We start from the raw sequence: 12,580 nt of genomic DNA, 5'->3' as shown, positions 1-12,580 counted from the left end.
TCACGGTTAGCAAAATACCAACACAAACCAACAATAAAGGCCATAAAAATAAAAACTGCAGATGGCACCATTAAATCGGGAGAAAGATCTGCCAAGCAACTCATTTTTCCACAGTTGTCAAAATATCATCAAAGAGGGGGCTAGACTTTTCCACAGAACTGCCATTGCTACAAGAAAAGAAACGCCTTCTTGCCTCAGCCTGAAAATGTGAGGTTTGTAGCAGTTTCTCCCTGGTTGATCAAACTGGCTAGTCTGGTACTAATTGGAGTAGGTGGCCCTACAGGTCTCTGGCGACCAAGCCATAAAAGGGCACTTAGGTCAATGACTGCCGTTGTGAAGTTAGTAACACAGTTGTTTAGTGAATCTGGCTTTCTCATTGGGTTTGTTTATCAAAAGAATGCAAAAAGGACTCTGGGACACTGCAACCGCCATAAATACATGACCGTTGCCAAGTGTCTGAATTATGATCATGTGGCCATGGGAACGGTGCAATAGTTGTTAAGTCACTGTGAAAAAGGTCATAACGTACGTTTCCCTTTATGACTTCAGTCACTAAACAACAAATGGTGGTAAGTCGAGGATTATCTGTACAATTTGCATATTTGACTATCAAGGTAGTACTGTCAACATAGCACAGGCAATTGATGTTTTGCCTCCAATTTTAAAACCATGCTAATCTTACTCCAGTCTAGCTTCCCTTAATATATATTTCGTTGAATAAACAAGGAGAGAGTATATGGGCTCTCTCAGTCCTTTGCTATGAAGTCAAGCTGTTTCACTATGTTCTCTCCGTACAGTGCCTCAGAAGTGGAATTCAGCAGGTTCTGACCAATTCTGGAGAACTGGTAGTAGAAAATTGGAGTTGTTCAGAGAACCAGCAAATACCACCTCTGACTGGAGGTTTTACAGTATCCTTCCCTGCCATTCCCACCAAGCCACGCCCACAGAACCGGTAGTAAAAAAATTTGAATCCCACCACTGCCTGCCACGCCCATCAAGCCACACCCACCAAGCCATGCCACACCACACCCACCAAGCCACATCCACAGAACCGGTAGTAAAAATTTTTGAATCCCACCACTGCCTGCCACGCCCATCAAGCCACACCCACCAAGCCATGCCACACCACACCCACCAAGCCACGTCCACAGAACCGGTAGTAAATTTTTTTGAATCTCACCACTGCAGTGCCTGGCTTGTGTATAGTTTCTTACAAGGACAATGAAATGTTCTGGAATTCTCATTTTTCTGAGCACGTCTGAGATCAAAAGCCCTTATATAATCATTGAAACACATACTATTTTGGTTTCCTCAGTCATCCAGAATGCATCAGCAATAAGGTCATGTGTTCTTCAACCTTTTTTAAAGGCAGCTTGAACATCTCACATTTCTTTCTATGGCATTGTGTGGTCCTAAGCATTATTTTGCTAGCATATGAGGCAAATTGTAGGACAATTTGCATCTCTTATTAAGTCTCCTTTTTTATAAAAAAATGGAATTAGATTGATCTCTTTTAATCTGTTGGCCACTGTGTCATTCTCCAGATTTGATGACATAGCTTGATTACAATGAGTCTTCTATCAGTTTTTGACTGATTTTGTAATGACCAAATGGTTGATTTAACTACATAATTTACTACTGGAGGTTTTTGAGTTAGAAGGGTCTTAAAAGGTATATTGTTTGTTGACATATCTACTGTACACTATTTCAGCGTATTCTTTCCATTTTTGTTAGATCTCCCTTGAACCCGTTTCTACCTGTCAGTCAATGGATTTGTTTTTTTTGTTTTTTGGTCAGATGTTTGTGATCTTACACCACTCAAAATGAAGGATGGGGAAAAAACTACTTTATAATCTTCATAGACTGACTGAAAAAAATACGTGTATCTTTTAACACTTGTTGAATGAGAAAAAATGATGGTATCAACTGAATAACAGAGTTGGAAGGGACCTTGGAGATCTTTTAGTCCAACCCCCTTCTCAAACAGGACACCCTAAACAATTCAGACAATGGTTGTCCAGTGTTAAAAATCACCAATGTTAGAATACCCACAACTTCTGGAGGCAAGTCATTCCACAGATTAATTGTTCTGTCAGGAAATTTCTCCTTGCTTCTATTCTTAGTTTTCATTCATTATTTCTTGTTCTGCCTTCATGACTTTGGAAATCTCTTCATTGTGGCAGCTCCTTAGATATTGGAACACTGCTATCATGTCACCCCTACTCCTTCTTTTCATTAAACTAGGCCAATACCTGAAACATTTCTTCGTATGTTTAAGTTTCTAGTCCTCTAATTCTTCTTGAAGCTAGTAACTATTGCATCTCAGCTGTCCTGACTGGGCAGGACAATCAAAATCATACAGAACCCATTGAGAAACTTCCAATAGTGAAAACAATTAACCAGTGGAACAGGTTGATTTCAGAAGTTGTGGGGAGATTTTTCACTGGAGATATTTAAGAAAACATTGGACAGCTACCTGTTTGAAATAGTATAGGGTCTCCTGCTTGGGCAGGGGTTGGACTAGAAGACCTCCCAAGGTCCCTTCCAGCTGTATTCTGATTGACTAAAACTCCAGAACTCAAGAGTTATGAGTCTGCAGCATAATTAAAAAGACTCTCCCCCCAAAAAGTGACAAAAGGGGGTTAGGATGCTTCTCTATTTAATCTTTAGGCATCATCCTCTTTCTACTTCAGCCTTTCTTTCAGTACAACTTGCAGGGAAACTTAGGTTGAAAATAAAAGAGTGAGCTTTCATGGCAATCCTTCATGGCCAGTTTTGAGATGGGGAAGACAAGGATACATTTTCCAATTGATTCAAAACTCTATGAAACCCACCCACCCACCCACCAATAACAAGGCCTGAAATAAGGTTCCCATTTGTTTTGGGTTGTGGGCTACTATATGATGAAATGTGAGTAAATATGACACGATACACTCATAATACAACCAGAGCATCTTTCCAAACTACGGGAGTTAAAAGGTGAGTACTTGATAAAGACATCTGATAAAAATGCTCAAATGCCGTTCTGTAGTCAAATTCATGTCTGGAATTAACTCCAGCCTATAGAGCAGGGGGTCCCCAAACTTGACAACTTTAAGACTTGTGGAGTTCAACTCCCAGAATTCTCCAGTCAGCTGGGAGTTGAAGTCGACAAGTCTTAAAGTTGCCAGGTTTGAAGACCTCTGCTAGAGTACTACACAATTACAAATACACAACATGGGATGGGACCATACATTTGGTAACTAGAATAATTAAACACTCTTTCCTGAATCCACCCACTTCCCAAATTTGCTTTTTTCTTAGTTTAATCCGCCCCGCCCCCCAAGAAATCAGGAAAAAGAACCAGAGCGAGGAGGTGGCAGCAAGGTATCGTTTGAATCCTTCTGTCGGGCAGTCTACTAATTCGCCACTGGACAATGTAACAATTCTATGTAATTATTTAAAATAAATAAAAAAATATTTTAATTCTTGCCATTCCCATTTTATTCTGTCCGTCCTTTTGCATCCTTTGCTTTAATGATTTTTTGATATTAGTGTAACTCTTTTCCCGCAGCGAGTTGTCCTGCGGCGAGTCGACCGTGGCAAGTTGGTTGTGGCGAATTGCCATAGACTCCAACTACCCCCTCTGACTTCTCAATGTCACAAACGGACCCACGGTTTTCGAAGAGAAAATGTGAAGCACACGTACACTGCCGATCCCTGCCCGTGCGGTCTCTTATGGACCACCTTCCCTTTCTGCCCGATTCTTTCCTCCAATGCGTCCAATGGGCCTCTTACAGAACTTAAAAAGAGTTTAGATGAGATTAGGGATCCTAAAGCGACTAGGGATCCCAAAGCGAGCGAGAGCGCAAGAGAAAGTGGGCTTCAAACGTGTGTGCTGCGCGTTAAGAGTAGAGGCGTGCATTCCCTTCAATACATTTCCGCGTCGGAGTTAAGTGGCTTTGACCATTTTCTTCTCCGTGCAACTAGCCTCTTATCTCGGCCTCCGGAGGGGAGGATCGCCGTTCCTGCGGGCGGTGCTACTCCTACAACCCGACCGCCTCCGGCCTGATCCAGCCCTGGAACCGCCCCTGCCCGGGCGGAAGCTCCTCCCCGGTTTACCCGCGTGGCTGAAGATGGCGTCTCCCATGGCGAGCCAAGCTAGGGTCGTAATCCGAGATTTGCCTTTGCTCAGAGCCAACCTGCTCAGGAGGCGCAACCCGGTGAGTGCGCCCGCCCCTCGCGGCGAGGCTTTGGCCTCTTGTATCCAAGGCGTCTGCGTCCTCCTGGGATGGCAGCCCGATCCGTCCCGGGCTGCCCCCCAGCGCCTGTCAACTTCGCAGGCTGCTCGGGGTTAGGGTCGACGGTGTTTGTTATTTCTTTGGTTTCTCACAAGTTCATTCTCCAGAACTCAACACGTAGATCTGTCTCAACCCTCTTCACTTCTTCCAGATATACGTAGAATCAGATGGTGGGTTTTTTTTTTTTTTGGCCGGGGCTAAATATTCAGCCTTCTCCTAATCAACGCACTAGTGCTTTCCCAATAAAATTAACAGGGTGAAGAAAGGCAATGCAAAAGTCACTTTGGAAAGTTCTCGAGTAATTATTAGTTTTTGGCCAGGTAGCAACTCCACGAATTACAATGAAGCCTGGATTTCAGGGAAGCCTAACTCTTATTTACTCAAGTGTGGACCTCAACGATTTCATGATCTCCATGTTCCTTTCCCTCCCTGTTAGTATTGGCTCCTGGCAAGTTGCCTGGGCTAGTCCCTGCAGCTTTCTTGACAAAATTTTAGAAGTGGTTTGTTATTGTTTGCTTCCTAGGGCTGAGACAGAGTGACTGACCAAAGGTCATCCAGCTGGCTTAGTGAAGAAACCGGGACTAGAGTCCTGGCCCTTCAGGTTTTTAGCCTGATGCTTTAAGGGCTATACCAAATTGGCTCTCCTCCTATTTCATAGCATATGTTATACATACTCTTGGTTTCCCCCAAAACATTGCTGCTTTTCAAGGAAGCGTGGCCTCTCTCCTTGGTGGAGGTAACTGAAAATGGGTGCAGGTTTTGCTCCAAAGTAAAAACTGGTTATTGAAAATCTTAAGCCTCAGCTGTTCTGATTTTCCCCTGAACAAGCTTGAAGGTGGGTCAAAGAGCAATTGCCTCCTGTCTGCTTGCTTGTTTCTTTACTTAAGTGGTAGCCGCCCAACAGAGCCGGTTATAAGAATACAGGTAGTCTTCACTTACCATAATTGGGGCCGAGGACTCTATTGCTAAATAGTATGGGCATAAAGTGAAAACTCATGTGACTGCACCTGATTTACATCAGTTTGTCAGTTCTGATTGAGTTAATACTGTGGGTCATTAACGATGTCACAGCTACAACTTGCCAGGCTACCTATTGACTTTAATTGTGGGAAGCTGGCCATGAAGGTGGCCAACTGTAATGATCATACATGACTGAGGGATACTGCACCTCTTGTAAATGCACACAAGTTGCCAAACACTGAATCACAATCCCATGATTCTGGGAATGCTGTGACAGCTACACCTTTGAGGATTGGTTATAAGTTGCCCTTTTCAGTGCTGTCATAACTTTGGTCACTGAACAAATGATTGATAAATGAGGACTACCTTGTAGTCCAGGGGTGTCAAATTCACATTGTCCCATGGTGTATCTGGACTTTTTTCTCCACTAAACTGGGCATGGGCGTGGCCAGTGCATGATGCATCTTGCCCACTGGCCAGATGTTTGACAGCCCTGTTGTAGTCAGTATTAACAGTTTCCATAGACAATTGCTTGGTTAGGACTGTTTAATATTTATTAGTTCAATCCTCTGGTTATGTTGGCTGAAGGGAAGTATCTAAGTGAATAAAGGAGGTGATGTTTCCAGGCCCGGGTAATGGAGGCAAAGCAAGGAGTGAGCCCCGTTGCAAATGAAGGTCAAAGTTATGTGTGAAAGTCCACAGATGCTGCTTGTTTGAATTTCTCTTGGGTGCCTGATTTGACCAGAATGAGTGCTTGTGAACATAAGAGGGGAAAGAGAACCAGCAATGGTGCATAATACATTGGAGGAAGTGATTCACATCTCTCAGGAGCCTTGCCTGCTGTTACTCTTGACATCAATTGCTTTGCTGTGTTAGCATAGAATAGCACAACAGAGACATCACAAATCTACTTGCTTTGGAACGCAGAACAAACCTCCAGTTCCTCTGGAAATTCTCAGGATGTCTCGTTACTCCTTAAGAGCTGTGACCACCTGGACTTTTACGTAGGCCTTTTGCAAATGATGTGACCCCTTGTTTCATCATACTTTGTCATTATGTTTTCCTTGATTTATTGTAATTTATTTGATTGTTGTGAACTGCCCAGTTTTGGGAGTTGGGTGCATTTTAAGTTTCTAATAGTTTTTGTTATTAAAAGCCTATCTTAATATTGAACATTAAAATCTAGCCATTTTTTGAAAATTTTCAGATGAAGGTTACTTCTGGGCTTTTAGAGATATATCACAAACATTCTATTAGGTTGGCTTTTTTTAGATGTTCAAAGTACATAGGCTCAGTAATCTTTATTGTTACCTTGTAAATCAATTTTTACTGGGTGGAAGGCCACTCTGGGAAAGAAGTAGTGGGTGGAGTCAAGGCAAAGTAAGTGTAATTATCTGTTGGCTTTAAATAAAATTTATCAAACAAATTTATATAATCACCCAACTCACACATAGGTGGCTCTGGGTGGCTTACTATATTTAAAAATCTAATTCATAATGAAACCTCATAAACTCCATCCGATCCACTGTGGCAGCAACAACACAATCAAATCAGCCACTTGATCAGCTTCATCTCATTCGTGGTCACTAGGCCCACTGACAAAATCAGGTTTTTAGGACCTTTTGGAAGTGCAACAGGGTGGGGGGCACCTATATCTCCAGGTTAGTACCACCATTATTTTCCAATATTTAATATTTTAATTAATTGTAAATCAGTTTAATAATTTTCCATTATATACAGAACATTAAAATTTGATGACAACTTTTAGATTTTGCTCCAGAGTACATGCAGTCTTTTTAGAGTTGTTTGGGATTACACTGAATGACATCTGCCTTTTCCAGGATTCTTCCTAGAATGACTTGTGCACGCAGAGCTGGACTGTTGTAGGGAATGACACATGTAGGGGCATAATTCACATTCCTCAAACCTGAGCTTTGGAAGGCAATGCTGTACAAAGCCAGAGGTGGTTGGGGCAACTATAGCAAATCAGTAGATAAATGTAGATTAAGCTTCTTGATTAGAGCAGTTGTCTTCTGACACTTAGGGAAGAAGAAGTAAGATAATAACTCTGAATGAGAGGTTAGTACATTTTATACTATTGCAAGACAGCAACTTCCTTGCAGGACTCTTGTTCCTGGCATCATGGATTTAGAAGACGAGCATGCAAGAAATATCTAGGGAGCCTCTACAGGTCAACTGCTCCAGCTTTTATTTCTAAGGAGTCTGCCTGCCAAATGCATTTCTCCTTAGATCCTTTTGCTTCCTATCCTCTCCATGTTCCTCTCCCAATTTGGAGTCCTACTCAACATTGCATGTGTGCCCCTCCTCCAAATATGCCAACTAGCCAGTTTGGTGGAGTGATTAATGCATGAAGATAGAAATTGGGTGAGTTCTAGGCCTGCCTTAGACTTGAAAACAGATAGAATAGAATAGAGCTTGGAAGTCTTCTAATCCACCTGCCTGTTCAAGCAGGAAAACCATTTCAGATAAATGATTGTCTAGATTCTACTCTCTTCTTAAAAGCCTTCAGTGATGGAGCACCTATGATTTCTGAAGGCAAGCTGTTCCACTGGTTAATTGTCCTCACTGTTAGTAAGTTTCTCCTTAATGCCAGGTTGCTTCTCTCTTTTATTAGTTTCCAACCATTGTTCCTTGTCCTGCCCTCTGGTGCTTTGGAGAATAATTTGACCCCCTCTTCTTTGTGACAACCCCACAAATACTGGAATACTGCTATCATGTCTCCCCTAATCCTTCTTTACTTTAGATTAGACAAACCCAAATCTTGCAGCCATTCTTCATGTCTTTTTGTCTCCGGGCCTTTGATAAATAGCATCATCTGCTTCCTCCCAGTTTTCTAGATTGCTAGTCTCCCAGTAGCATTCATAGCATAAATTTAGAGAAAGGTCTTCTTTTGCCATTGAGACCTGCAACCAGGCTGTGGGATTTGGGGTGGCCCACCTCTGTTATAAACTAATTAGTTCTGGGGTATCAAACTCCAGGCCTACGGGCTGGATCCAGCCCTGAAAACAGTGAAGGGCTGGCCTGCGGTGCCTGCCAGCAAAAATGGAGTCTAGGGAGGCTATCTGTAGCCCACCCAGGCTCTGGTTTTGGCCACAACGGGCTCCATTTTCTCTGGCAGAGGGCTGCAGCAGGCCATTGCAGTGACATCAAGCTGGCCTCGCCCATCCCAGCCATGCCCCCATGTCCCCCCCCAAGGTTAAACACAACCCTGATGCGGCCCTCAATGAAATTAAGTTTGACACCCCTGGACGAGTTGTAGATCCTGAAAATTGAAAGCTCCAGTGGCTAGAAATTTTCCCCTTATTTTCTTGTGCTGCTGTTGGTATGCTTTGATGTTTTAATCTTTGATGAAAAGTCACCAGCTTTAGCCCCACTATCGACTTGCTACCTTCTTCAGTTTTATTGCTAACAGCCTACATGGTTTATACTATTAACCTCTTCTGTCTACAGTTTCAATTTCACTGGCAAAAGCTTTTTCCTCTCCAAGCCTTCTGATACAACATGCTTTTATATATAGTGTTTTCTCTGTAAACTACAAGGTACACAGCAACTGTCAAAGTGTAAGTTGGCGTGTTTGAGGTTTTGAATACCAGTGGTGACAAAAACAAAAATACAGTATGTAGATGTGTTGAACATAATCTTGATTTAAACTGCCAGAAAGAAGGCCATGAATTTTTAATTAAAACAAAAACAAAACAAAAATGCTTGAAAAACACCAACCTGTTTTTTTTTCAGCTGTGGACTTAAAGAAATAATGCTTCAGTAGAGTATTATTCAATCAGTGAAATGATTAGCACTTTTTAAATTGGGAAGCATTATGCTTTAGCTGTAGAATGAAAAATAAAAGATTAAACAGGAGTGTCTTAACAATGGCACTGTTTTAAATCTGCTTTTTATAAAAAAAAAATCTAGGGTCTTGATTTACCGGTAATTCTATTTCAGGGTGTACTTCAACATAAATTATATACAGGTAGTCTTTGACTTATGACTACAATGGAGACCAGAATTTCTGTTGTTAAGCAAGGTGCTGGTGAAGTGAGCCATGACCAATTTATGACCTTTTTGCCATGGTCATTAAGTGAATCATTGCAGTTGTTAAGTGAATCATGCAGTCTTTAAGGGAATCTGGCTTTTCCCATTGACTTTGTTTGCCAGAAGCTGGGTGGGAAGGTTGTAGATGATGAGCACATGACTCCAGGACTACAGGTAATCCTCAGTTTACATGGTAATTAGGACCAGAATTTCCATCACTAAGTGATACGGTTCTGCAGCAGGATGTCATATGACTGCATTGCTTATTTGATGACAATCCTGGCAGTCCCTGTTGCTGTTGTTAAGCTTGGATGGCAGGTCATTAAGTGACTCCCTGGTGGTTTGCAAGCACGGTTGTAAATGGTTACTGCCAGGCAGGGGAATTTCTCTGGGTGACTAGCAAGGCATAACATGAGTGTGGCAGGGCCAAGGGGAGCTGCGGCTGGGTTGGTATTTGGCAAACAACCTACTGAAATGACTTGTGACCTTCCTTGCCAGCTTCCCTCTTGACTTTGCTTGTAGGAAGCTGGCAGGGAAGATTACAAAGGGTATTTATGTGACTGTGAGATGCTGCAACATTTGCAAGTGTGAGCCAGTTGCCAAGTATCCGGATCCCAATCCTATGTACATAGAGACCAGTCATAAGTAAGCCTCGTTTAGCATTGTAGTAACTTTGAAAGTTGCTAAATGAGCAGTCATTAAAAGAGGATTACCTGTACACATTGGTTTTAGAAAATTCCTATTCTGTTCAGAAATAAAAAGGGGGAGTTGAATTGCAGAGGAGAGGTACTTAATACATTTCGTACTGTGGCCCCTTTATTTTCTTCAGGAATTGTAACCATCTCCTTGCTGCTTCCTCCCCCACCCCAGGAATTTTGCACCCAATGAGAGAATAAAAGGCTCGTTAGAAAAAATAATGTTTGTAATGTTGGTGGGGTGAATGCAATTGATGTTTGAAAAGCAAATGTTAATGGGCAGCGATTACTAGTACTGCGGCTTTGTTTTTTTAATTAAAGATTTTCACAAAATATATTGCCATAGTTCTCGTGTGCAAAATTTTCTGTGCCTGGACTGTTCTGTGCATACAGTCAACATCACTTATAACCGCGCTTTGTGTTCACCTGGACACAGAACTGAAGCACATGCATCCCAGAAGTGGAAGAAGACAAAATGCAAAGCCATATGTAATGTGGGAGTAGCAGCAGCAATAGTTTAGTGGAAGAAAGGAAGACACTGAGGAACTGGCGGAACAGATGGGTGGTCAGCTCTTCACGTAGGGCAGCAGTGTCTGTTGGGAAGGGAAGTGCTGGGAATATTAGGATAAAGTAGATCGGGGTGTCAAACTTGCATTGTCATGAGATGTATCGCGACTTTCCCCCCCTTCACGAAACTGGTCGTGCCAGCGCATGATACATCTGGCCTGTGGGCTGCAAGTTTGACAGCTCTGCAGTAGATGGTTGTTTGGGAGCAGCAATGGCAGATGCAGAGAGTGAAAGAAAGCAAGCAAGCTGTGGAGTAGATCATTCGAATATTCAGCACACGTGAATCCAGGTGTGGCAACCACATCTACAAGAAAAAGATCTGTTGCAACATGGTGAGCAGGTTGGGGCATAGCCTGTGCTGAAGTGAAGGAGGAAAAAATTCCACCAGATTTGGCCTGCTCTCCTTAGATATCCAACTGCTATTGTGTTTTATATATGAAACGTTTTCTGGTCTGGAGACTTTATATTCCACAATTCTCACTGATAAACACGAGACTGATCTGATATAAATCCCATGTATGCATACAATATAAAAGGATGCTGAGTTTCTGTGAAACTACTACCCCTTTTTAAAAACCTATTGTTGAGTAAACATCTCAGCTGATGTAATTGTCCAACTTTGTCCTAGTCAGTTTTGGTTTCACTTTACAAATTATAGATGCGTTGTCCTTAATGAACCAGTGAATGTTTGAATTGTTTAACCCACAAATTAATAGCTACAGTATATACCTAATGGCTTTTTAACTATATGTCATTTAATTAGTTTCGAATAATAGTTTCTGAAATCTTCCATAAACAGTTTTAAAAGAAATGTATCACAGATTTCTAGTTATAAAAAGGGGTTTGAGCAATGCCCTTATTTGTTTTTTTTTTCTACCAGTTAATTAGAACAAAATTAACATTCATGTTAAATTAACTACAATATTAATATTTTAAAATGAACATAAGACTAATATGTAATACTTTTATGGTGGCTATTATTTGTGATTAGTATTTTATGTGCAAGTTTACTCTCTCTGGTCAGTTCTTCCTTCCATTTCAATGTTTTTTTTAAAGCTGAGGAAACTGGTTTTCAATTAAAATGGGATATTAAGTGTTTTAGTGGAGGAAATATCATCCCCGTATACCAATACATTAATTAAATATTATGATAGGAATCAGTATGCTAATTTTGGAGTTATTGTAAAGCCTAGCTTTATTACAGGTTATATAAGATCTTAACAGGGTGAAATGAATCCCAGTCAATCCAGCCCTGTGTGCATTTGTGAGATGGTAATGAGGTTTGAGTAAGAAAAAAACAGGAGTGATTCAACCGCACACTAGGCAAGGTAGCAATCTTTAAAAGTGTGAAAGGACTGGGGGAAAAAATAGACAAATAGAACTACATGTGGGAGAACAAACACACACACACACACACACACACACACACAACCTAGAATGCTTGCCAAGTTACCCTGTTGTCCAGGCAGGTTATGGTAGTGTTTATATGTCAGTCAGGGATGCCACACTAGTAGAGAAGTTGTGAGATGGAAAAATGGAAAATCAATTTATTTTTCATACTATAATGAAAGGGGAGAACTCATATGATATGGTGTCTTAACTTAGGAGAAGCACCTTTCTTCTATTCACGTTTTAATTTATCTGGAGCTTACCAATCTCAGTGCTTTGAGTACAGGGAAGAAAGTTTGAATACTTTATTTCTGTGATTTACATAGCTCTTATTAGTTAAGTACTGTATACACAATAACTTACTAGTGCTTCCTTCCAAGTGTAAAAAGGATTATAACACAAATTTGGGTTAGGGTTAGGGTTAGGGTTACCCCCATGTGGGTAGTCCTTGTCTTACAACCCTTCATTTACCGACCATTTGAAGTTACAACAGCATGATAAAAAATGACTTAAGACCGATACTTGCATTTATGACTGTTGTAGCATCCTTGTGGTCACATGGTAAAAATTTAGGCCCTTAGTGAATGACATGGATTTGGGATGGTTGTAGTATTTCAGGATGATTGTCATTCATGA

At 41.3% G+C, this 12,580-nt stretch overlaps 1 protein-coding gene across 2 annotated transcripts in view; it reads left to right on the top strand.

Annotated features, from left to right (window-relative positions):
* Positions 1–4,099: 4,099 nt before the first annotated feature.
* SUCLG2 (succinate-CoA ligase GDP-forming subunit beta) overlaps positions 4,100–12,580 on the top strand; it is a 229,682-nt gene continuing 221,201 nt past the window's right edge. For both annotated transcript variants that reach the window (XM_026722126.2, XM_087923634.1), the window contains exon 1: positions 4,100–4,202. In XM_026722126.2, the coding sequence (XP_026577911.1) occupies positions 4,116–4,202 (87 nt within the window). In that variant the 5' untranslated portion in view covers positions 4,100–4,115. The remainder of the gene's footprint in view (positions 4,203–12,580) is intronic.

This window comes from Pseudonaja textilis, chromosome 2, assembly GCF_049901715.1.
Source record: "Pseudonaja textilis isolate UNSWEBS1 chromosome 2, rPseTex1.2, whole genome shotgun sequence".
Classification (NCBI taxonomy): Eukaryota; Metazoa; Chordata; class Lepidosauria; order Squamata; family Elapidae; genus Pseudonaja; species Pseudonaja textilis.
Note: the sequence above shows the minus strand (reverse complement) of the source record. Positions and strands in the feature narration are given on the sequence as shown.